General features: G+C 39.9%; 1 protein-coding gene across 3 annotated transcripts in view; it reads left to right on the top strand.

Moving 5' to 3' along the window:
- The window catches only part of MYBPC1 (myosin binding protein C1), a 118449-nt gene that overhangs the window by 56291 nt on the left and 36883 nt on the right, over positions 1–25275 (top strand). For all 3 annotated transcript variants that reach the window (XM_075068917.1, XM_075068923.1, XM_075068927.1), the window contains 8 exons: positions 2085–2141; positions 12993–13156; positions 17424–17556; positions 18993–19117; positions 20286–20391; positions 20719–20885; positions 22590–22752; positions 24163–24269. In XM_075068917.1, coding sequence (XP_074925018.1) covers positions 2085–2141; positions 12993–13156; positions 17424–17556; positions 18993–19117; positions 20286–20391; positions 20719–20885; positions 22590–22752; positions 24163–24269 — 1022 coding nt within the window. The remainder of the gene's footprint in view (positions 1–2084; positions 2142–12992; positions 13157–17423; positions 17557–18992; positions 19118–20285; positions 20392–20718; positions 20886–22589; positions 22753–24162; positions 24270–25275) is intronic.

Raw genomic sequence — 25275 nt, 5'->3', positions numbered from 1 at the left:
AGGTGGGACACATGGATTTAGTTTCCTTCTCTGTCAGATGTAGAGTGAGGTTTTGAACTTGGGTTTCCCACATCCCAGGTAAGTGAGTACCATCATCACCTTCTCAACCTTCAGCCATTTTGTGAATCTAGCCACATTTTTTTCTGGCTGAAACTATTCAGTGAACTCATGTCATATTCGCAAATTGTTTCAGGTTGACCAGAATGGTATTTTTAGGTGAATAAACTATTCATCTGAAAAATTTCACCTAGCTCTACTCCAGAGTTAAATAACCACACCAATTACTAACATTTATGTAGCAACTAGTGTGTGAAGATTCCAAAGACTCTGTCTTTTTGCAAGCAGTGTCTTCTGGGATAGAAGGTAGTAGCCTATAAACATCATATACTAACACTACACAGTAGTTCAGGGCAGAAAATGAAAAATGTGTATTACTTCACCCACCTTGTTTCTCTCATTCATTTAAAAATAGACAGGAACTTTAGATAGGCAGAAAATAATTACACAAGTGGGATTTAGCCAGCACATTGCAAAAGAAGGTTGTCTGTTTTAGCAGAGGGCGGATAGATAACATCAGAGACAGAAAAAATCTAAACATTTTAAAATAGATATTGACACTTAAGATCATTACTTCATAAGACAGAACTTGTGTTTTAAACTCTTTTAATGTGTGTTTCCCAATACATTTTCCATCTTATTTGTAAGATGCCATTAAATATTATCTATTTCTTTACAATAATTTTTACAATTTTATTTTGTGATTCATTAAAATATCCTACTATATGCTCCCTGATAGTCATTATCTATGACGTGAAAGTTACTATGGGTCCAGACCTGCACTCATTGAAATCAATGGCAAAATTCCAGTTGACTTCAATGCAACAGGATTATTTTATGATAAAAAGAAAAATGCATATCAAATTCATCTTTATAATAAAATTAAAATATATGCATTCCAGAAGTCTTTGTATACAGCATTATATCCTAAATCTTCTCGCAGATTATTGGAATTTGAGATAAAATAGCCATTAAAACCACTGGTATATATAAATTTGCACACATTTTTCTTACCAGAACAGAAATGTAAATATTGGGAATATAGTTTGTGGACAGAAAACCAGTATCCTTTGTTAACTTCAAGAAATAAGCAAATATCCTTTATAAATGTGATGAAGTAGTAACTTCTTTCCTTTAATGATGAGTTATTGAGGTTAATTCATGCTCAGAAGGATATTAATTTCAAGGTGAATTCTTTCCTAGGGGCACATTTTTTGCACACTGTACTATGACTCAGCAACAACCACAATGCCAACAGAAAAAGGAATACTGTATGCAAACTCTAAGGTGAAATCCAAGTGCCATTGAGTTAACTGACATTGACTTCAATAGTGCCAGGATTTCAACCCTAATGTTTACTGTCATCACCCCAACAATAGAGCATTTTCTTCTATGTACTGTATATTGTAATAAAATGTTCTTGTTTAAGAAGACCTTCTAGAAGGGACTGCATCTTTAAAAAGGCTACAATCCCATTTTAAAAGAGTACAAGTATTGTTTTTCTTTTTTTCTGTCTGACTTCTCCCTTCGCTGACACACAGAGGTTAAACTTAAGTGTAATGCTTTGCTAGCTGGTATTTGACACAGCTGTACATTGTTAAATGCAGTACACTCAACAATGCAAATCTTTGTTTTATATTTACAACCGAGATCAGCACAAGCCCTTTGTTTTTTACACATACATATTATTCAAACCCCAAAACAAAGCCCTTTGTGTTGATTGGCTTAAGTGAATTTGTGTTCTAAAATATAACACAAATCTTAGCAAATTAATGTATGCAATCTACAAAAATTTGCCTTAAAAGTATAACAGCAAGCAATACAAACCTTTGTGTTTATTTTTCACAAGTGCTTGTTATGGAACCATAACTTGCGTGGAAACGAATACAAGTTTGTGTTGATTTTATACCATTATTTGTGTGTCTAGACAGTATTGCATATACAGGACATCTAGAGTGTTTGCAGTGTGTGTTGTCCAAGTCTCTCTGTATTAAACAAAGATTTGATCTTTTTTTTATTAACAACAGCGGTGAAGGACAAGAGGATGCAGGAGAACTTGACTTTAGTGGTCTCCTGAAACGTAGGTGAGAACCAAGTGATGAAGTGAGCAGATGTGGATTGGAAATCATTAGGTTCATACGCAGAAAGAGTCAGGTTTAGCATTAATCATTTCTCAAGAATTATATGCTCTTACTTTCTTCTGATATTCCTAACTTTTAATTATTTGAGTATGAAATGCAAAAGTTCAACTAATCATATCTTGTAAACATAGTAGGCAGGAAAGAAACCTCAGATTTGAGTGTGTCAAAGGTTTTAGGTTGTGATGCACTTTCTTAATGGAACAAATCAATAGTATTTAGTCTACATGCTATTTATTTTGTGTTTGCATTAGTTTTTTCCCTATGCAGGGATGAGCAGGTTGGAAAATTGAGTCTGGTGTGAAAGTAAGGAACTATTAGGGTTAATCTGGCCCTTTTGGACACACTTTAACTTTAGCAAATATCCTGAGTCTGGTAATTACATACAATGCTTTCAAAATGTAGGCATTTGTATTATTTCCACGGGGTTTTCTGGTTCTAGATGTGCAAATCAGGGAAGAAGGATATTTTTTAAGATGATCGCTGACTCTTCTGCTCTTCCCTTCTCCATGCCCAAGCTAGAGAATGCAATAAACTTATTAATTATTGAGCATTATGTGCTCTTTCATCATCTGACCAAAAAGCAACAAACAGGTTGTTCAAGGAACAGGCAGATAAATTATTGAGACAGTGAGGTCCTAAGTAAAACTCGATAGCTTCTTACAAAAATGAGGAAAAATCAGCTTTCAGATGATATGTAGCATGAATTTGCAGTTCTAATAACCAAAGAGAACCTAACATCAAATTTTTGTACATGCACACCAAACCTTTAGGTACACCTCTACCCCAATATAAGGCTGTTCGTGGGAGCCAAAAAATCTTACTCCGTTATAGGTGAAACCATGTTATATAAACTTGCTTTGATCTGCTGGAGTGCGCAGCCCTACCCCCAGGAGCACTGCTTTACCGCATTATATCCGAATTCATGTTATATCGGATCACATTATATCAGCGTAGAGGTGTGTATGAACAAGAGTTCAATGTTAATTTGATTTTCCTTCATGTGATGGCAGCTAAAAAAATTAGGCATCTGCTCCTGAAGACCCCATTTAAAGTTTGGATGCTATTAGGACACAGTTTCTAGACCTTGGACACAGTTTTGCCCTTGGATATAGTATAGTGCAACTTCCATTGATGTCAATGAGAGGTGAGCATAGAATCATAGGACTGCAAGGCACCTCAAGAGGTCATCTAGTCCAGTCTCCTGCACTCATGGCAGGACTAAGTATTATCTGGACCATCCCTGACAGGTGTTTATCTAATTTGCTCTTAAAAATCCCCAAAGATGGAGGTTCCACAACCTCCCTAGGCAATTATTCCAGTGCTTAACCACTCTGACAGTTACGAAGTTTTTCCTAATGTCCAACCTAAACCTCTCTTGCTGCAATTTAAGCCCATTGCTTCTTGTCCTATCCTCAGAGGTTAAGAAGAACAAGTTACCTCCCTCCTCCTTGTAACAACCTTTTATGTACTTGAAAACTGTTATGTCCCCTCTCAGTCTTCTCTTCTCGAGACTAAACAAGCCCATTTTTTTCAATCTTCTCTCTTAGGTCATGTTTTCTAGACCTTTAATCATCTTTTGTTGCTCTTCTGTGGATTTTCTCCAATTTGTCCACATCTTTTCTAAAATGTGGTGCCCAGAACTGGACACCTCCAGTTGAAGCCTAATCAGCACAAAACAGAGGAATTACTTCTCGTGTCTTGCTTACAACACTCCTGCTAATATATGCCAGAATTATGTTCACTTTTTTTGCAACAGTGTTACACTGTTGACTCATATTTAGCTTGTCATCCACTATGACCCCAGATCCCTTTCCGCAGTACTCCTTCCTAGGCAGCCATTCCCCATTTTGTACATGTGCAACTGATTGTTCCTTCCTAAGTGGAGTACTTGCATTTGTCCTTATTGAATTTCATCCTATTTACCTCAGACCATTTCTCCAGTTTGTCCAAATGATTTTGAATTTTAATCCTACCCTCCAAACCACTTTCAACCCCTCCCAGCTTGGTATTGTCCGCAAACTTTATAAGTGTACTCTCTACACCATTTTCTAAATAATTGATGAAGATATTGAACAGAACTGAATAACTGAATTCAGAACTTATCCCTGCAGGACACCACTCATTATGCCCTTCCAGCATGACTGTGAACCACTGATAGCTACTCTCTGGGAATGGTTTTCCAACCAATTATGCACCACTTTATCGTAGCTACATCTAGGTTGCATTTCCCTAGTTTGTTTATGAGAAGGTCATGTGAGACAGTATCAAAAGCTTTACTAAAGACAAGATATACCACGTCTACCACTTCCCCCTATCCACAAGGCTTGTTACCCTGACAAAGAAAGCTATTGGATTGGTTTGACATGATTTGTTCTTGACAAATTCACGCTGACTTTTACTTATCACCTTATTATCTTCTGGATGTTTGCAAATTGATTGTTTTATTACTTGTTCCATTATTTTTATGGGTACAGAAGTTAAGCTGTGTGGTCTGTAATTTCCTGGGTTGTCCTTATTTTCCTTTTTATAGATTGGCACTATATTTGCCCTTTTCCAGTCTTCTGGAATCTCTCCCATCTTCCATGACTTTTCAAAGATAATCACTAATGGCTCAAATATCTCCTCAGTCAGAGAATCCTTGAGTATTCTAGGATGCTTTCATCAGGCCCTGGTGACTTAAAGACATCTAATTTGTCTAAGTAATTTTTAACTTGTTCTTTTCCTATTTTAGCCTCTGATCCTACCTCATTTTCCCTGGCATTCACTATGTTAGATGTCCAGTCACCATCAACCTTCTTGTTGAAAACTGAAACAAAGAAGTCTTTAAGCACCTCTGCCATTTCTACATTTTCTGTTATTATTCCCCTCCCTCCCCCTCACTCATTGAGCCATGGGCCTACCTCGTCCTTGGACTTCCTCTTGCATCTAATGTCGTTGTGGAATGTTTTTTTGTTACCCTTTATGTCTCTAGCTAGTTTGACCTCATTTTTTGCCTTGGCCTTTTTAATTTTGTCCCTAAATACTTGTGTTCTTTGTTTATATTCATCCTTTGTAATTTGACCTAGTTTCACTTTTTGTAGGACTCTTTTGATTTTTAGATCATTGAAGATCTCCTGGTTAAGCCAGGGTGGTCTCTTACCATACTTCCTATCTTTCCTGTGCTGTGGGATTTCCTACACATGGATAATTGAAGGGAGAATTTTCCCTTTAATCTCTGCTAGCACTCACCTCTGACTGAGAAAAAAACACATGCCATTAAATACATTAAAGATTGTGAAGGTCTTAGATAGTATGATAACTGGGGCCATATAAATAACTTAAATATCTAAAGAGCTAAACTTTGTCCTACAAGAAGAATAAAAATATCTGATAGAACCAAAAGAAGTTTCTAACTTAACCAGTGGCAGAGTTTCCATGGGACCAATTTTCAGTATATAGTAGAAGCAGGATGTGAAAGAATTGTTTGAATTGATTCATATCCACCAGGTCTCTATTTTTTATCCTCTCTTCATTCCTAACTAGGAATTTCAATTTGACTTGTGTTCATTTAACTATCCTACTGAAACAACAGTAATGTGATAGTTCTGACTGACTGTCTTGGGTTTTTTTTCTGTTCTAATATATGGATTGCATGTGGGGAGATTTCATTGTTTTTGTGGTAATGTGAAATTGTGACTATCACTTCACTAACATAAATAATTCATTGTTTTATTTGATAAAATATATATATTCATAGAAACACAGTATAACTCTTGTGTGGTTAATGGGGAAACCAAACCAACCTGTTTTTAAATAGAATAATTTTATATTGATAAGACCAGTATTTTGGCTCCACATTTCAGCTGCTGAAATTCAATATATAAGTACCTGAAATATATATTTTAACAAAAGTTTAAATGTGTAGAGTCTGAATGTTTTTTTTTTAATTATTATTATTTTGCGATGCTTTCACTGGAAGTCAAACCAGTAAGCCATCTTAATGACATACTGTGTGAGGTGGCATGTCTTATCACAGCAATGGGTCAATAATGCCACGAAATTCCAAAAGGCGCTGGATCTCAAAGAGACTCAAACATTTATACTTTTTTTTAAATACATTTTTCAACAAAATACACATATCTCAGGGGGAAAAAATTGAATGAGATTGTGGTCTAGATAATTTACAATGGATCTATCTGGAAAGTAATAAATGTTTGCCCACTATCCACAGGTGCAAATATTATAGTCTCAAAACAAAGTGTGGTTGTTCAAAGTGTTAAAATTTGTTCTTAGTTATGCAAGGTGAATAGAGAGTCTGAAATAATTGTTTAATTATTTGAAAATCTGGACATGCTGATCCTCATTCTCAACCACTGCTGATTTTAACGGGGCACATTATCATCTTGGTTCATGTGGATGTGGATGTGTAACTCTCATTAGCATTGATAGGAGTTGCACAGCTAATGGCCAGCGCAATGAGATGAGAATTATGCCCCTTAGCACGTGTCAGCTTTTACATATGTTTGCAAGCTGGTTTTGACCTGACCTCATGCAGGAGGAATCTCATTGAAACACGACTATTTTCAGTAAGTAGTCAGTTTCCATAAACCATAAGCACAAAACATAAATTAAAAACATAAAATATCATGCAATGCCGGTCTTTATATTATCTTAGGAGTAATACTACACACCATAAATATTTTGAATCATCTTTAGTTATTTCTTAAAAATACCACTGAATTATTATAAAAGCTTGTAAACTTTATGGATTATATAATGGTCTAGTCCTGTACATAGTCACTGGCCCAATCCTGTCAGACTTCTCAGAGATCCCATTATTTCTCTATACCATAAGGCAATAAAGGCTGAAGTTTCTTTTATTTTTCCGTACATTTGTGTTCTTGCTCTGTCGCCAAAAGTGCTGATTCCCTCAGAACCTGTCAGATTTAATCAGAGCAACCCTGGTCTCAGCCAACACATGCTTCTGGAAAAGAAAGGTCAAGACCTTTGCCCTCTTTCCCCTATGCTCCTAAATTATACTAGCAGCTTTCTTTTTCGAGATAACCAGTGGATCTCATCAAAATTATGATCTTATCCAAACTGCCCCATTATCCCTGCATTTAATGCTTGCCAGTTTCAAAATAGTTAACTAGTTTTTTTTATCAGCTGACTCTGTTAACTCAAATATAGACTTTGAAGCTAGCTACAATAAATATGATACTCTAGCTTGTTTAATATGAAATCCGATAGGCTTGAACAAACAGAACTAACTCTAGAGATCTAAAAAATGCTTCCCATTACTAAAGACCACGGTAAGTACAGAGGTCAACATATTTGTGTCATGAGTACAGGTGTCAGTGGACCCATAACACCGACCTTGTACCAAATTTAGCCCCAGTCCTGCAGTTTGAGAAGTATAGATGTCAGAGATGGGGACATGGGTGGTCATGACTACTGGCTGGAGCAGGAGTCAACCTAGTGATTAGAACTGGAGTCAGGAGCCAGGAATAGGAGCCCAGGATCAGAGCCGGAGTCAGAGACTGCATAGCAGAGCCAAGGGTCAGAGCCAAAGTCAGGAATTGGAGTAGAATCAGAGCCAGGTGACCTGGAATGAGGCAATGCAGAAGCAAGGTTGGGGTCAAGGCGGGAGCAGGTACAGGAGCTAATGCAGCTGTGGGGAAATGCTTTGAGCAGCCGTTGGAATAATACTGCTGCTGTGCTTAAGAACACACCTGTTGGTTCCTCCAGTTAATCAGGTGATCTGGACAATCAGGTGATTCTGCTGCAAGCCAAGTGTGATTCAGCAATGAATCCTCTGTTGCTCACTAGGGAAGTGTAACTCGCTGGTTCCAGGCTCAGCTGCGAACCCTAATTCCTGACAGCTCGCCTGGGACCAGTGAAAAGTTCACAGTATATCTGCTCTGTGGATATTCTCCTCTGGTTCCCAGGATGGGTCTTCCAGACCATAACCTTCCCAATAATCAAGTATTAGACTTTCCCTCAGACTCACCTGAAGTCAGGGATTTTTCTAACTAAATATTCATCTTGCCCCTCAATGGATATGTGTCTGGACAGGGGATTGGATGAGCTGGAAACAGGTTTTCTGTGCATGGCTTGAGAAGGGAGGTATGGAACATGTTTAATCTTCAATGACTGGGTAAACTGTAGCTTGAAAGAGACCAAGTTGTTCTGTTCTATGATCATGAAGAGCCCTATGTATCAGTAATCCAGTTTAGCTGAGGGGCGAATGGATTTAAGGTTCTGGGGTGGACACCCAGATCTTGTCTCCTATTGCAAGGTTGGGAATGTCTGAATGGCCGTCGTTGGCATGGCATTTATAGGTTTCCTTCATGGTGCTTAGGTGCTCTTGGAGCTCTTGTTGTATCTGATGCAGATGGGTGACCAGCTCCACTGCTGTGGATACCAGGGAGACTGTGGGCGTGGAAGTGAGGATGGAATCTGTAACTAGAATAAAACAGGCTTTGCTGAATGGAGGCATGAGTGGAACTGTTGTAAATGAACTCTGTGTGTGGTAACAAGGGAATCCAATCATAGTGTTGGTAATTTAAGAAGCAGTGGAATAATTTTTCCAAGATCTGGTTAACGTGTTCCATCTGCCCATTGGGGTGAGGGTGATATAAGGGACTCCACACCAAGGAGCTTGAAGAAAACCAGGAAATAAATTGTGGCACTTGGACTTACACCACACCAGAAGGCAAACCATGAAATCATTAAACATTTTCCAAGAAGAGTCAAGCTAGGGTGGAAAGGAATGAAATGTCCCTCTGGAACATAGGCCTGTTCCTTGTAACAGACTGTCCCATCCCTCAGTTGAAATTCTGAGTTGGTGGGGAATCAATGGTATTTAAGATCTGACAGAGGTGGGCAGCAAACGGGTCACAAGACGAGAGATTGGATGGAGGACATCAGGCTACTGTCCACCATACCACTAATAAAATTAGATGATTTAAGGACCATGGAAGGGGATTCTGAATCCATTTTGAGGTATTCATCTTCACAGGATAGGGCATACGCCTTCCCATTTCTTACCCTTGGGCAGTAGATCACCATGAAACTGAACCTGGAAAAGAATAGGAACCAACAAATCTAGTGTTGGTTAAGGCACCTGACCATGGCAGAGGAATTCCAAGTTCTTGTGATCTGTAAGAACCTACCCCAGAAACTCAGCTCCTTCCAGGAGATGGTGCCATTCCTTGAAGGCTGTCTTGATTGCTAGTAATTCCTTGTCCCAGATATTGTGATTCTTTACTGCTGGGGTTAGTTTACAAGAATAGAAAGCACGAGGATGAAATTGATTATAGGTGCCCCTTTGCTCTGATAGTTTGTCTCCAATGACAAAGTTGGATGCGCTGGTTTCTACTATAAATGACCAGGTGGAGTTGGAGTGGACCAGGATGTGTGCTGATGTAAAAGCCCTCTTCAAGTGGTCACAGGTGAGCTGAGCCTTTGGGGACCAGAGAACTGAGCTACTTTCCAGAAGAGTGCCATCAGTGGAGCTATCAGAAAAGTTTCAAATGTACTTCTGGTAAAGGTTGGCGAAGCCTCAGAACTGCTGCACACCCTCCCCGCCTTTGGTCTGTTCAGTTAAAGATGGTGGCTACCTTGCAGGGATCCATAGTTAGTTCCCTATGGGAAATAATATTACCTAGGAACTCGATCATATTCTGATTAAATTCACAGTTTTCTAATTCTGCATAGAGATGATTCAGATGAAGGCTCTCCACGACGTGGCATGCATGTTGATCATGAAGAGTCTAGTCTTAAAAGCGTTATATAACAAGTTATATCACTGAGTTATATAACAAGAAACTGATACAACACCTCTATATAAATATCATTAATAACATGTTGGAAGGTCACTGAGGCATTGCACAGTATAAAGGGCATCACCAGATATTCAAGTGTCCATACTGGATGTGAAAGGCAGCATTCCACTGATCCCCTTCCAAAACCAGAACTGGGTTTTAGGATCCATGAAGGACTAATTTGGTAAAGACCCTGGCAGAGTGAAGCTGCTCAAAGAATTTGTTGTTAAGCAACAGGGAGTACTGATTCTGGGTGGTTATTTTATTCAACACTCAGCTGTCCACACAGTACCTCAAAGAGACATCTTTCTTGGCCACAAAAAAAGATGGGACATAGAAGGACAGATGATTCCCTTTTCCAGGTTCCCTCAGAGATAGACTCCGAGTGCCTGTAGTTCTGGTTCCGCAAGAGTGTAGATACACCCAAAGTGAGCCTCTACTCTGGGCTGAAGGTTTATAGGACAATCATAGCATCAGTGAGAAGGTAGAACATTGGCCTTCTTGCTGTTGGGGCCAGCAGGGACAACTTCAAGCTGGGTCCCCCTGTTCTGAAGTCCTTGAGGTGGGGCTGGACTCACTCAGAGGAAGAAACTCTAACCTACAACTGGGCTCAGGAAAGCAGGACTGCTGGCAGTACCGGGAATTAAAATGCACCATGCTTGATCCCCAAAGGATGTGGGGATCATGTGTCCCAAGCCATGTGATGCTAAGAATGATTGGAAATGGACAAAACCAAACTGGAAGGACTTATGATGACCTTGATGGGTGGTGACCTCCAAGAGTGATCTCTTGTGTGATTGGGCCTAAAGATAGGAGAGAACTGTTGATGGTCTCCATACAGTGATGGCCTTATGCAGAGTCACAATCTTGTGTTTTAGGGAAAATTCTAGGTCCATACAATTCCTGGAGGCAGCAGTGGTTCCAGGCTGAGCTCTATCATCGGGGGGTGTCGTAGACAGAGCAGCTAAAGGTGTGTTGAGCATTTATTAGATGCCATCAAGGTGCCTGAGAACCACTGTAGGAGCCATGAATGAGAAAGAATGGGCAGTGCTAGCCTCACCCAAAGCCCTGTATTGGTGCTGGAACCTGGCATTTTCTCAATCATCCTTTTGCCATACAACTCAAGGCAAAGTGTTTTGGTACTCTGCAGTAGAGACATAGCTCTGATGCCCCATGTCGATCTTTCTCTGCATCGAAGAGACGGTGTTAGGCTGTGTCCAGTTGGATGGGCTCAGGCTGTGGGGTGGGTGTGGAAGGTTTTCTGACCAATGCCAAGGAGCCACTTCTTTTCCTGTTGGCATTCCCATAGGCAGTTGTCTATCTTAATGCAAAAAGGGCATCCAGGTTGGTCGGAGCTTCCACCCACACAAGCTTGCCTTTGCTCTTGCTGTTCAGATGGAGCCAGAAATGGTAGCACTGTGCAGTTTTTTGTATTTGGTGTCTGTCACCAGACGCTGAAACTCTGTGTCGTAGTTGCTGACTGGTTGGCATCCCGGTCTCAGGATGCTACAGCTTGTGCTGTGAATGTTCAATTTGGGTCATCAAAAATTATTTCCGCGACTTGGACAGAATTATTGAATTGGCCCAAGAAAGGGCTGTATTTTCCCCATAGTGGAGAGGCCCAGACCTGCATGTGCCTGATCAGCAAACTGATGATGAGCCCCACTCTGGACCAGTCCATGGGGTAAGTTTGCAGGGATAATAGAAACAGGAGCCGACAGTGGTTCAGGAAGTCACAAAACTTTCCATGGTGTCCATCAAGCTTGCCTGGTAAATGAGTCCTTGATTCTTTAAGGTCCTGATGCAAGGCTTGAGTATGTAAAGACAATGTTCTGCTCCTGCAGAGCGCTAATCTGCATTTGTCAATTCTGCAAGGCATCGACCAACTCCAACAAAGGGATGTTAGTTTTCGTGGGATCCATCCTGGAAGAGGAAGCTACTCCAATTTTGATTTGGAGCTGCACAAACTGTCAGAAACCAGAACGTGGGTGGTCAGACCTAGCAATTAGAGCAGGAGTCCAGGCTAGTGAAGGAGCAGGAGTCAGTAGTCAGGAGTATGAACCTAGAGTCAGAAGTCAGGAATTGGAGTTGAGGACCAGAGCTGGGTTACCTGAATTGAGGCAAGGCAGGAGCAGGGCTGGGGCCAAGCCAGGAGCAGGAACTAATGCAGCTGTGGGTGAATGCGTTGAGCAGCCATTGTCCTAATGCTGCTCCTGTGTTTAAAAGCACACCACTGGTTCCTTCAGCTAGTCGGTCAGTCTTGCACGCCAAGTGTGATTCAGCTACAAGTCCTCTGTTGCTCACTAGGAAGGCTCAGCTGCAAGCACTAATTCCTGACAATGGGTGTACCCTTATGGCTGCACAGGTGCCCATTGACTTCAGTGAGGTTGTGTGTGTCCCCCACTACCAGAAACAATTGCAGAATTGGGGTCTACATTCAAAGAATAAAGGCCCTTTTATAACTATAGAATTTATATGCTAGACTGTGATCTCAGTTATGTTGGTGTAAATCACAAGTGACTTCACTGATGTCAATGAAGTTACAGCAGTATGAGAAAGTGGTTTGTGTGAGATCAGAATCAGGCCTTATTATTACTGTATTTTCAATTATTTTTTTCCTCCTGAGCAAATGTAAAGATTTCCAGATACCTGGACATTTCAAAAAAGAACCTTGGATCCTGCACTTTTTGGAGAAGTTTGAATCAGGATCTGAATTTCATAGTTAGCCATCTGTCTATAAGAGACAAAACCAGAACCATTGATTTAGTTACCTCATGTACTCTGAGAAACTTTGAATCCAGAACTAACCTCAGTAGCTCAGGTCCATCCTTAAGTGAATCAAAATTTTGATTTAAATCTTCAAACCTTAACCAAAACTTTTCTAAGATCACCATAGAGTTAATATCCACTTGTCCCTTTCTTTTCTAATGCAATGAAGTCTCATTAACTACTCTACATTAAAAAAGAATATTTTTTTTGCTACTGTTAGGGAGATTAAACAAGAGGAAGAGCCCGAGATAGATGTGTGGGAGCTCCTGAAGAATGCTAAACCCAGTGACTATGAGAAGATTGCATTTCAGTACGGTATCACTGATCTGAGAGGCATGTTAAAACGTCTGAAACGCATGCACAGAGAAGAGAAGAAGAGTGCAGGTATGACCAAGGAAAAGGTTTCTTACATCTGTTGGTTAAACATGAACCCCCATCTTCTTGAGAGAGAGGGTGAGACAAAGTCCGTGAAATATACAGGGACAAACTCTAACCTGATTTACACACAGTGAAACCCCACTCAAGTTGAAGAGGTTGTACAGAGAGTAAACCAGGGGCAGGTTATGGCTCACAGTGCTTAACATAAAAACCACATACCATTCGGTATTTATCACTAATGTCCTGTATGCCAAATTGTGGTTCTTAATTGAGCACAACTCCCATTGACTTGCAAGGGGGTTTTGTTTGGTTAAGGATGCAGAATTTAGACTCTGTGTTAGGAGTAACACTTTAGATTATTAAAGTTGAGGAATACTAAACATATTACTTGCTCTTTGCCATTTTTTTTCATTTAATTTTGAAACTTCACTCATCTTCACTGAGATCCTGGCTAGTGCGCAAACACTCCTTTGAGTGCAGGGTAGGCTGATTCAGAACTGTCCTTTCCCACCCAAGATGCTTCGTAATGCAAACAGTGCAACATATGTACTTGCACATGCATTCTGTCCAAGGTAATATTCTGGCATTTGCTTGTATACCGGGGCACTTCTTGGGTTCATTCCAGATACTTGTGTTGCTCCATTGGTTCCCCAGAGGATTCCCCTTGTGTAGAAGATATTTCCCTCCCAGAACACAGGTCAGGAAGCATTCCCAGAGACAAGGGAGCATGGCAAAGGCCTTCTTGTATCTCGGTGATCCCAATCTATTAGATCAGGCCATTGGGGCCGCTGGCAGATGGGTGTAAGTTAGAGCAGTCTTTAAAGTGCTCTAACTTATGCCAGAGACTGGAGTAACCCCTGGCCAGTACCAGTATTGGGGGAACATAAAGATGGTATAAGGGCCACCTTTGCTCAATCTCTCTGGTTTTGCATTGAGAACAGTTTGGCCACACCTGATATTCTGGGGCAATAAATCCAGAAATAAAATGTACATTTATTTAACTATGTCAAGTACTATCAGAAGTAAAATAAATGGTTCTGCTGCTTAAGTCTTGCTTGGAAACTTAAAATCATCTACTGTCATTTACACAATCAGAGATCCATTTTTTTCTTGGCTGTTAAAAGCAATTGGATTTAAACTGTCCCTTCATACTATAATATGGTGGAACTCTTCTAACATACAAACTGATATAGAAAAAGTTATTCTCTCACTCCTATTTACCATCTAATAAAACAAACAAGGGGATAGTCCATGTAAATGAAGAGCAACGCATTTAAAATTAATAAAAAGAAATATTTTTTGTATTTTTTTAAACACAGCATTTAATTACTTTGTAGAATTTACTGCCAAAAGATATTATTGAAGTGATGAACTTAATGTGGTTCAAAAAGGGATTAAGCATATATCTGAATAACAAGAATAAAAAAACTTGTTCTAAACTAGAACAAAAATTTACAAAGAACATCAAATCTCTGCTTCTGGATAGAAGTCAGCCACCAAATTCCTGAGGTCAGGGAGAAGTTACCCATCTCCATCACCATAGCCATTGTGGGAAACTCAGGACAATTAGCTACCAGGAGAGGGGTAGTAATTGGTCCCGGAAGGCTCAGCCCTGGAGGAATAAGGTTCAGCTGGGACAGGGGTTATCAGGGAACTAATTAGGTTCAGCTGGCCCCAATTGCTGGAGACCTTTTTAAATCCTCCCTGGCAGGGAAGCAAGGGGGGGGGAGGAGGAAGAGGAGGAGGAAGAGGAAGAGGAAGAGGAAGACGAAGACGAAGACGACGACGACGAAGACGAAGAAGACGAAGAAGAAGAAGAGTAGCTGTCAGCAAGTAGGGGCAGCTGAAATCTGAGACTCTTCCTGCAAGGCAGATTGCATCCTTCCCAGAAGGAGAGGAAACTAGGGCAAGGGGCTGGCTGAGAAGGGATCAGCCAGACCCTGTGAGATTGGGAAGGTTTTTTTTTCTTTTACTTTGCCCAAACCTGTGGCTCTGAGGCTAAGAAGGACTGAGCTAACAAATGGAGAGGCAGGTACTTTGCCACACCATGTTATTACACACTTGACTTTTATGGGTACCATTCCACATCTGCTGAAGCATCTGGCACTGGCTAGTGTTGAAGAAGTATTGGACTAAATGGGCCTTTGGTCTGTGCCACTATGGCAGTTCCTCTTTTGGTGGAACTCTCTAAAGGGGGAGAGGCAGGTGGAGCCATGTGGGAAGAATCTTCATGTCCCCTCCCAGGCCTGGTGCAGGAGCAGTGCTGTGAATCAAAGCAGGAACTGCAGAGTTGGCAGGAACAACTGCACCCCAGCCATTTGCTACACACAAGGACATTTGAATCTTCTAGCAGGAAGGATGGGAAAGGAGCACTAACTGCTCCAAGAGGCAAAGGACCAGGATGTCCCTCAGCACCTGCAGCAGTTCTGATTAGCTGCCTTTTCTTTTCTCCCACTGCCTGGGGAGGGGCTGCCTAACCAATGAGGTTTTTCCTGCAGCTGAGGAGACCTGTAGGAGAGTCTGAAAACCTATAGACCTTGGGGGAAATCTGTAGCTTTGGCAGATGTGTAGAGACCTTTCTTCCCCCTCTCCCTAATTGCACTATAAACTGAGTGTCAGTGTCAGGGTAGCTGCACCTGTATCTTCACCTCCATGGCACACTCCAGGAGATCCCAGTCAAGTTTCAGGTGTTCAGATGCCACCTGTCTCTGGGTGGGAACCCTGGTGCCACTTCCTTCTGACAGGGGGTTTTAAAGCTACACAACTTTCTTCCTTACTCTGTAATATTCCCAGCAAGGCAGTTTGCCTAACAGCCAGTGCCTGTGCATTGTTTTTTCTCTCTGAGGGCTATGAACAATGTATTGACAATTACAGGTTACCACACAGCTCTTGCTAGGCAAGCACATTTATTCTTAAGGTAAAAGCATTACAGAGAAAACATAAAGAAACAATGGACATTCCTATGCATAAGATAAAAGCTTACCAGAGGTCACCCATCAGTCTTATGAGGCACTAGTAAGCCAAAGTCTCTCCAATCGTTTTGCAAGGGACAAACTCCCCCCCACTTAGAAAGAAGGTCCCGAGTTAGCTTAAACAGAGCCTTTTTAAGCCAAAATGTTTGTTTTTCTTTGTTTTCAAAGTCTCTGGAAACTCAGTTTGAACTGATATATGTAAACCTCCCCCAGGGAAGATACCTTTCTAGAGGTGTTTACGAGTGATTTACCTTACTCACCCTCTCCCCCATACACACACACACTTCTAGTTTCTGAAGGAGCTGTGACAACCCTCCCTTATGGAGTAGAAACACAATCATACATATAATCCCTGGTCCACAGTGATACATAAACTTAATACAGTCTGTTCCCCCAAAGATACTGCTTGAGGTTGCAGTCACACCGAGACTGATTACACTGTAATTAGCTGTGAACAATTTATCTGTGGGAACATTTTCAATCCATTGAGTACATGTTCTCCTGAGTCTCAGTTCTGTGCCTAAATGTAAATAAAAACTCAAAGTGAAACTCTCTTGAAACCTCTAGGCTTTACCTAACCTTATGTTTAAATGAGATGAAACCATACATTTTACATGATTTTTATACAAAGCCACAAATTGGCCCAAAATTATAGCTTAGACTAGGTTTTACTTAAGCAGATTTGCAAACCTGAGTAAATCTTTTGACAAACCTCATTAGTTTTGAGCTTGTAATGAAATCTGAAACTGGACTATTTTTGCCTGGTTTCAGGTATTTTTAGAATGCTTTACACAGCTCCACTATAAAGGCAACTGCAGTTTGCATATTCCAATCCATTGAAACAATTAGGGACTTTCATAGAATCATAGGGTTGGAAGGGACCTCAGGAGGTCATCTAGTCCAACCCCCAGCTCAAAGTAGGACCAATCCCCAGTTTTTTACCCCAGTTCCACAAATGGCCCCCTCAAGGATTGAGCTCACAACCCTGGGTTTAGCAGGCCAATGCTCAAACCACTGAGTGATCCCTCCCCCACTTTCATTCACTCTTAGGCAAACCACAAAGTGCTCACTCTGACAACAGGAAATTAAGTGGGAATTTTGCCTAAGTAAGGACTTCTAGGTTGGCCTAAGTAACAATAAAAACAACAACAACAGAGAGTTCCACCATAGTTAAATTCATTATAAATGGGTTTCATATTATGTACTGTATCAGTCCCAGTTGGGTTTTGCATTATGCAATGTCCTTATAACATGCAAATTTTCATTCGTTTCTCCTCTTCTTTTCATACATCCTGCAACAGCTTTTTCCAAAATTCTGGATCCTGCATATCAAGTGGATAAAGGAGGTAGAGTAAGGTTTGCAGTGGAGTTGGCAGATCCAACGGTGGAGCTCAAGTGGTATAAAAATGGCCAAGAAATACGACCAAGTACAAAGTAAGTGATTTTTACTAAACACATATAATGAATTCCACACACTTTCTCACTGCACTAACACATTGCATCTTCCCTTGACGCTGGTTTTGTTTTGGGTGGATTTACCCCTCTCAGTAACCAAGCTCACACCAACTTCTTTTGCAGACTGTTTATCATAATCAAACTACATAGAAGTTATCTGCACACTGTAAAGGTGTCAGTGAACTATAGTTCAAAGAACAATCCACAATATGCTTCAGTGTTAATATAGAGTGTTCTCTGCATCCCCAGGAATGGAAAGGAATGTAAAATGTATTCCCACAACAAAACATACTGAACTATACTCTACCCTCTAATCTGTAAGGGATTGGGAAATGGTATGGTCAGAATTACTCCATAGCAGTTCTGCAGCGTGGCTTGGAGGAGAAATGGCTGGCTTTATATACCAGACCATGCACCATGTACTCAAGAGGGAGGAGGCGAGTCTATAGATTAGGAGAACAGTGGTTGGAAAGAAAGGGGAGGAAGCAGGTATGTCTAATGCTCCCTGAATAAATTATCGCTTATGCTAAGGTTAGCACCATGCATTATCCATCAATGGATAAGATCACAGTGAACCTGCTCCCAGGAACAGCAAAATGTACTCAACTCAAAATCCCAGTATGCTGCTTGCACTAGACTGCCAAGAACATCCTAACCAGCAAAGCCCCTGTACAGAGGACTCAGTAAGCAGCTTTCCTGCCCCCCTTCTCAGTATTAGCCAGTGCAGGACTGGCCCAGTATTAAATGACTGCCATCATGCGAAAAGTCCAGGCATCTTATCTTTAATCCCTTAATCTGCCTTGACCAATTCAGGATTCCACCACAGGCTGATTTGTGGACACCCATCCTGTAAACTCTCAACTGAAACCATCAACTCATTTCACACAGGCTGCAGAACCTCTGTTAAATACTAATGAGCTTTGGTCATTACTGAGCTGAAGTAAATCTGAACCAGTGACATAAAGGTGAAATAGTCCATATCCTATTACAACTCCCCTGAGCCATCTGGCCTACCAATAATGGTAACTTCTTCACCTCAGTTATTATTGTACCTCAAAAATATGTTGAGTGTCAGAATGAAGCCTAGGCTCCTGTTACTGATTATTTTCACCGTTACCAGTCTAGTGGTCAGATACCCACTTTGTTCTGCTATTTTCAAGAGCCAGTTTACTATTATTTTTCCAAATAATTGTGGCTAGAATTTTCAAAGGAGCCCAAGGGGAGTTCGGTGCCAAACAAGCCTATAGCTTTTCCTTGTTAAGGCTGGAGAAGATCTTTCAGGTCATCCATTCCAAAGCCATGCACAAAACAGGATTTTCCCCTACAATAATCCCTTGAACATTTTAGTTAAAAGGAGAACAACAAAAGAGACCAAGTTTTGCTAACTCTGGGTTGCTCTGTGCAAATTCAAACAGGTACATTTTTGAGCACAAAGGTAACGAACGAATTTTGTTCATCAATAACTGCACAATGGCAGATGACGCCCGCTATCATGTGACGGCTGGTGATGAGAAATGCTCCACAGAACTCTTTGTAAGAGGTAGTGTACATCATCTTGCTTTTTAGTTTTAAAACAGCAGGTCAGATCCTTAACTGTTGTAAATCGGCATGGCTCAATTTATTGGAACAACGATGATTTACATCAGGTGAGACTCTGGCCCAGTGTGTGTCTGCATGTCCTACCCTCCCCATCCCCTAAGTCCTCTCTTTATCTCTTTGATAACCCTACTGATTCTTTATTCCTCCACCTCTTAGTGGTCTAGTGGTAACTGCAGCACATAGAAGCTTTGTGAAGCTGTGATCCTCTAGGTAGATTGCAACCTTTTTGGGGGACCCACTGAGAACAGTGTTAGGCTTCCTAGCAGCACAGAGATTTGTGAAGCCAACTGAACTTTTGAAAATCATAGCAAACCAATCTTTCCAGCTGTAGTTTCAGGCCACTGATCTTTAGAGAAAACACTTCTTTCTCTCTAGCGTGTAGACTGGTGGCTGGTTCTCCAAGTCTCCGTCCACTTGTGCTGTTAATATTCTTATTGGAATCACTGATGGTGCTACTGGTGCACAAGCAGGAACCTGAGTAAAAGGGAAGTCTTTTGGTTAAAGCTACATTAGAAAATTGGAGAGAAACTTCTGTTTGTAGGAAGAAAAATTACAGGAAAATAAAGGCCAGTTCATATACATCAAAAAGCTATTTGCAACTATAGTGACTAAAACTCTATTAAATAGTTGTCAGTGTCCTTTTAAATTAATGTAGCACAAGGGTTGTATTCTCTCTTGTTTATTAAGTTGACTTGAGTTTGAACAAGCAGGGATGGATCTACCCTATGAAGATTCAATATTATGCCATTTTCATCATATGCAATGTATGATGAGACCATTGTACTCCGGGGGATGGAAAATAGGACTGTGGATCTGCACTTACTCCGCTTAGGTTGGCATATAGTTTGTAAAATGGATTAAGAGGTAGGTTTTTCTTTTAACTGACTCAAGATCTTGCAATAACTATACCTGCTATTGGTACATGGGCCATCTTCTTACTACTGATTTCAAGTAGAAGAAAACCAAAGTCTTAGCCAATAACTTAAGAAGATGATTGACATTAGAATTTTTAAAATATAATTATTTTCTGTACTGTTATAACACATTTTTTCTATTTCGCTTAGTTCTGTTTCTGAAACATAGAACCATATATTTTTTTCTCAACATAGAGCCTCCAGTGGTGGTGACCAAGGCCCTGGAAGACCTGAATACCTATGTTGGTGAAAGAATAGAATTATCCTGTGAAGTGTCTGAAGAGGATGCAAATGTGAAATGGTAAGCCACTTTCATCCACCTCAGAGAAGATGCTGTTTTCTCCAAGAAAGAAAAGTGCAGTGTCTTAAAGACAATTTCATATTCTGTGTATATAAATCTGAAATGTAATTAGAAAATATCAGAAAATATAGTTTTTAAAAATACTGTGACAGCAATAATATGCTTTTAGTTTAATTAATTAGATCACTTAAATCTTTTCTCTTGTCCTACGGTCTACAAAAGCTTCTCTTGATCTCTTCAGGATACTCATTCATGCAGAACTTGCTTGATATAGTATTAGCAATGGTAAGTTTAATTAAGGAGGTAATATTTATTATCCTCTATCAGGTTTAAGAATGGTGTGGAGCTGACCAATGAACCTAGATCTCGTTATCGACTTAAGGTTGATGGTAAAAAACACACTCTGATTATAGAAGAAGCTACAAAAGCTGACAATGCAACCTATTCGGTGATGACAACTGGAGGGCAATCAGCTGCTAAGCTTTCAGTTGATTGTAAGTACTGTACATCTTTCTGTTGGTGCTTGAAATTTTACTCCTGTAACAGAATTGTTTTCCTAGTATACTATTGCTATTTGCCTATTTCTATGAGTCTACTGGGAAATCTGACCAACATATTTTATTTATTTATTTGTACTACCGTAGTGCGTAGGAGTCTTAGTCATGGACCAAGACTCCATTGTGCTGTGTGCTGTAGAAACACAGAACAAAAAGATAGTCGCTGTCCCAAGGTGCTTACAATCTAATTATAAGACACAGGACAGCAGCTGAAAACCAGCACAAGGAGGAGCACAACGAAACAATGAATATTGCTTATCATGGTAGACAGTGGTTTCAACTGTTTTTTCTCATAGCGATTTTTCTATTGCTAATCTCCAGGATCAGTGTATTACATTTTTTTCCTTTGGCTATTATGGGGGTTAACAGACAGTTAAGTAGGGCTGGTTGAAAAATTTCTGTCAAAACTCTTTTGAAGAAAAATTGGGATTTTGATCAAATGAAATTTTTCACAAAAAGCATCTGCTTTTCACAACATTTTAAACTTTTTCATTAGAAAACCAAAAGGCAAATTTTTTTTCACTCAAAACCAGAAAAAAAATAGTTTTGTTTTTTTATGAAGGGTCAACATTTTCCATGGGGAGAATAAACATTTTCCAACCAACTCTGTAAGTATGAGTAGGGCTACCAGGAACTAGTTTCCCAATCCCCAACCCTTAGACATGTCATCAGAAAAAAGAAAAGGAACAATATTGAAAATATGACATAGAAATACATGTAATTAACTTCCCACACTGCAGTTTGTGGCAATATATCTTTAAAAGTGGCTAGAATACACATGCTTTCTAGCCAAGCATATGCACATTTGCAGTGTACTGCTTTTTACTTTGGGGCAAGTGTTGGAAATTATTGTAACATATTTTTAATCATTTTGTAAATGTTTGTGTGTTTATGACAGAATGAACTCTGCTAAATTATATTCTTTCTTCTAGCCATCTTAAGTCCTGCAGTGTTTGCGAACATGTCCCATTTTTGGTTAACCTATTTCAATAAATCAAGATAATAACTACCAGGAGTATGGGTGACTGTGAAAATTATTAATATAAACAAATTTTCATTTCTGGATCACCAGTCTGAATCTGGTCCAGGCTGCAAGCGAGAGAAAGCCACTACTATCTTATAAGTGATCACTGGTATACATAAATTACATTTGTGGTCTCACTACAATTACTAGTGGACTGATGCCACAAAAATTGTCCTTCTTAGTAGGGAGGACAAGGGATAAATAGACTAAGATTCATCTACCATCTGACCTATGAAGGTGGTCCCTCGATGGCATGTGGTTAGGGAAAGCATGCACAGTGTTTGCCCGTTCCTCGTCTGTTTTGTGACCAGAGAAGGAATTATGTTTCATGTACCATCAGTCAGTCAATATGGCACTTTTCAAGAACATACGCAATTAAAGAACTTTAGTCACTGTTACATAAAACAATCAAAAGCTAAATGTTTCACAGCTTAAGTAAAGAATGCATGTCAGATTTGTACATATTACTAGTATTTAACCTTGAGTGGAGTTTTTGTTAGTAATCATAGGGGCACTTATCTGATTTTCAGATTATGGCTGCTAGTAGCAGCTCCCAAATAAAATCATGAATGGTTATTCAATATCAGCATTAATTTCCATGGTTCTCTTTTTTTAAGTGAGACCACTGAAGATAATGCAGCCACTAACAGACCAGACTGTGAGGCTTGGGAAAGAAATCACCCTGAAGTGTGAGATATCTGAGAACATAGAAGGGAAGTGGTACAAAAATGGGCAACTTCTTCCAGCTAGTGACCGTGTAAAGTTATATCACAAAGGAAGGTAGGCACCCTGAAACACAAATTGGATCGTAATAGTGACTGATCTCAGGTGATGCCAGAGTGTAAATTGCCCCATTGATACTTTTCCACCCCCCACATTCAAACCCCTCAGAGATATTTATATTTGACCTCACAATAAGAGCAATATTTGTCAGCTACCAGCTTTGCTACTGCTCCTCTATTTCAGTCAGTTTACTCAGACTGTTGATTAGCCATAATGGAATATTTCATGATATGCACACATTCAAGGAATGCATTTTGCTTGACGTTTCTGTATTGCATTCACTGTGGGATAGTAAGTAGCAAAATTAAAACAATTATTAGAAATGATAGAAAAATACCATTTTAAGATTTCTGTTTTACTGTCTGTTTCTATTCCATTTCCATGTATTGCGCACAGAATTCGCATCTCTGTCAATGCAAGTTATGTGCATTTATCAGGTCCCTTTGCATTTAAAATCTGTTCTGAACATTAGACTAATTCTTCAGAAAATTTGTTTACTATGTTCTCCATTTAAAAAAAGCTAAGGGCCAGATCCTCAACCACAGTACTTTTCCTTTGCCCTGTACCAACACACTAAAACAGGTATCTGGGAATTCCACATGTGTAGGAGAATTCTTAGGGTGGTATAAAACTACCATGTTGGCTCTACTCACTCTTCCACCACCCCAATATATGGAGCACCTTGGGACAAACCCCAGCTGCATAATAGACCCTTATGTTGGCATACAGTAGAGTAGCCTTGCCATTGCTCTAACCTGTGGCCCCTGGTGCCCTGGGATTGGGTATGGGAGCCATAAAGGTGATATAAAGCCACTTATCCTGCACCTCTCAAATTGGGTCCTGCCCTGAGCATAGCTCAACCAGACCAGAAGACAGGAGCCCAAAAAAATCTGAGTGTATTTCTGGAGAGTTCACCCAGGCATAGGATAGAGAGCAGCGTGCCTTGCTTATCCAGCCTGCCACTCTGTTCCAGGGACAGAATCAGTAGAGTCACAAGGAAGGACCAACAAAAATAAGGCCTAGTTCCTGGGAAAGGGGCATCAAATTTTCTCATAGAGATCTAATTGCAACCCTGCAGGGAGTGGCTCAAAACACCTGAGTAAAATAGATTATACTCCCTGCAGTTTTCCATTTCCATGATCAAATGGAAAATGTTAAAAGCCCTAACTATTCCTACTTTCCTTGGTGCCCTTCTCAAGAAAATCAAATTCTAATCACCAACAGTTTAATCAGCTAAAACACTATTTAGCATACCGTAGCAAAGATTTTTTTAGAGTCAGCAATCTGACACAAATGAGTAGACCTGGTGAACTTGTAACTTCAGATGTAACAATAATTCTTCCTTTTATCTGCATAAAGTCTACAAAATATAATTTTTAAATGGGTTTCTTTTTTAATTTGTCACAGAATCCACAGGTTGGTTATAGCAAGCTCCATTGTTGATGATGAAGGTGATTATATGTTCGTACCAGATGCCTATAAAGTTAACATACCATGCAGAGTACATGTCATAGGTAAGTGCATGACACATCTATAGTTATAAAGTTTCCTTTGACCTGTGGAAAGTGAGTGCTGTGTGAGATATCCAAGATTTTGGTCAGAAATTCTTCAGAACACACATGCAATCTCCCATTAGCAAACCAGGGTTTTTACTTAGGGAAAATACAAGTCAGAAATCGTGATCTGATTATGATTTGAGGGCCTGATCCAAAGACCATTGAAGCCACAAGAAAGATTCCCCTGCTGAATTTCTAAGCCTAAAAATAAGCAAGTATTAAGAGTTTTCTTCATACACTTGCTGCTGATCTTCTTTGTAGCATGCGTAACAACAGCAGAATGCAGCGTTATGTTCTTCAAAGTTTTCACTTTTCATCCCATTTGAATTCTGACACTTTTTGTCAACTTATTTGATACTGGAATAGTGGTACAGTTGCACTTTGCCCCACATACCAAGTGCAGTAAGCAATCTATGGATAATTTTAATAACCAAGATATATTAAATTAGTCAAATACATGGTTTGTTAATGCACCCAATTTTTCAAACAAAAGTAAAACATCACAGTAACTGTCCCCTCAATAATGCCCTGTTAGCTGGGTTATGAATCCTAATATTAATAGTAACCATTGAATATTAGAGGTGGCTTTGTCAACATGTACATCTTTAATATAATGTTATGTTACCTGTATTTTGTTATATATGGCTCTTGTATCAGATAGAGAGGAACAACAGGGAATGGCAGTGATCTATCAATGGCTTTGCTGTGGGCCTTCGGAGAATGTTTGGAAGATGGGTGGTGTAAGAAAGGTAATAGGATTGGTTGTTTCCCTCCCCCCCCCAAAAAAGAGGGGGCAGTTCAACTATATTAAAAATATCAGGGAAATACCCAACTTAGAGTGTTTTGGACCACTTTTCTCTGCATTATAATAGGCTTTATATTGCACAACTGTGCCCAGGTCGTTGTACTTACCCAAATGTGCTTCTCAATGTGGCAGCACTATAATGAATTTGGCAATGTATGA

This window comes from Chelonoidis abingdonii, chromosome 1, assembly GCF_003597395.2.
Source record: "Chelonoidis abingdonii isolate Lonesome George chromosome 1, CheloAbing_2.0, whole genome shotgun sequence".
Classification (NCBI taxonomy): Eukaryota; Metazoa; Chordata; order Testudines; family Testudinidae; genus Chelonoidis; species Chelonoidis abingdonii.
The sequence above is the reverse complement of the archived record's forward strand: the minus strand, read 5'-3'. Positions and strand labels throughout refer to the sequence as shown.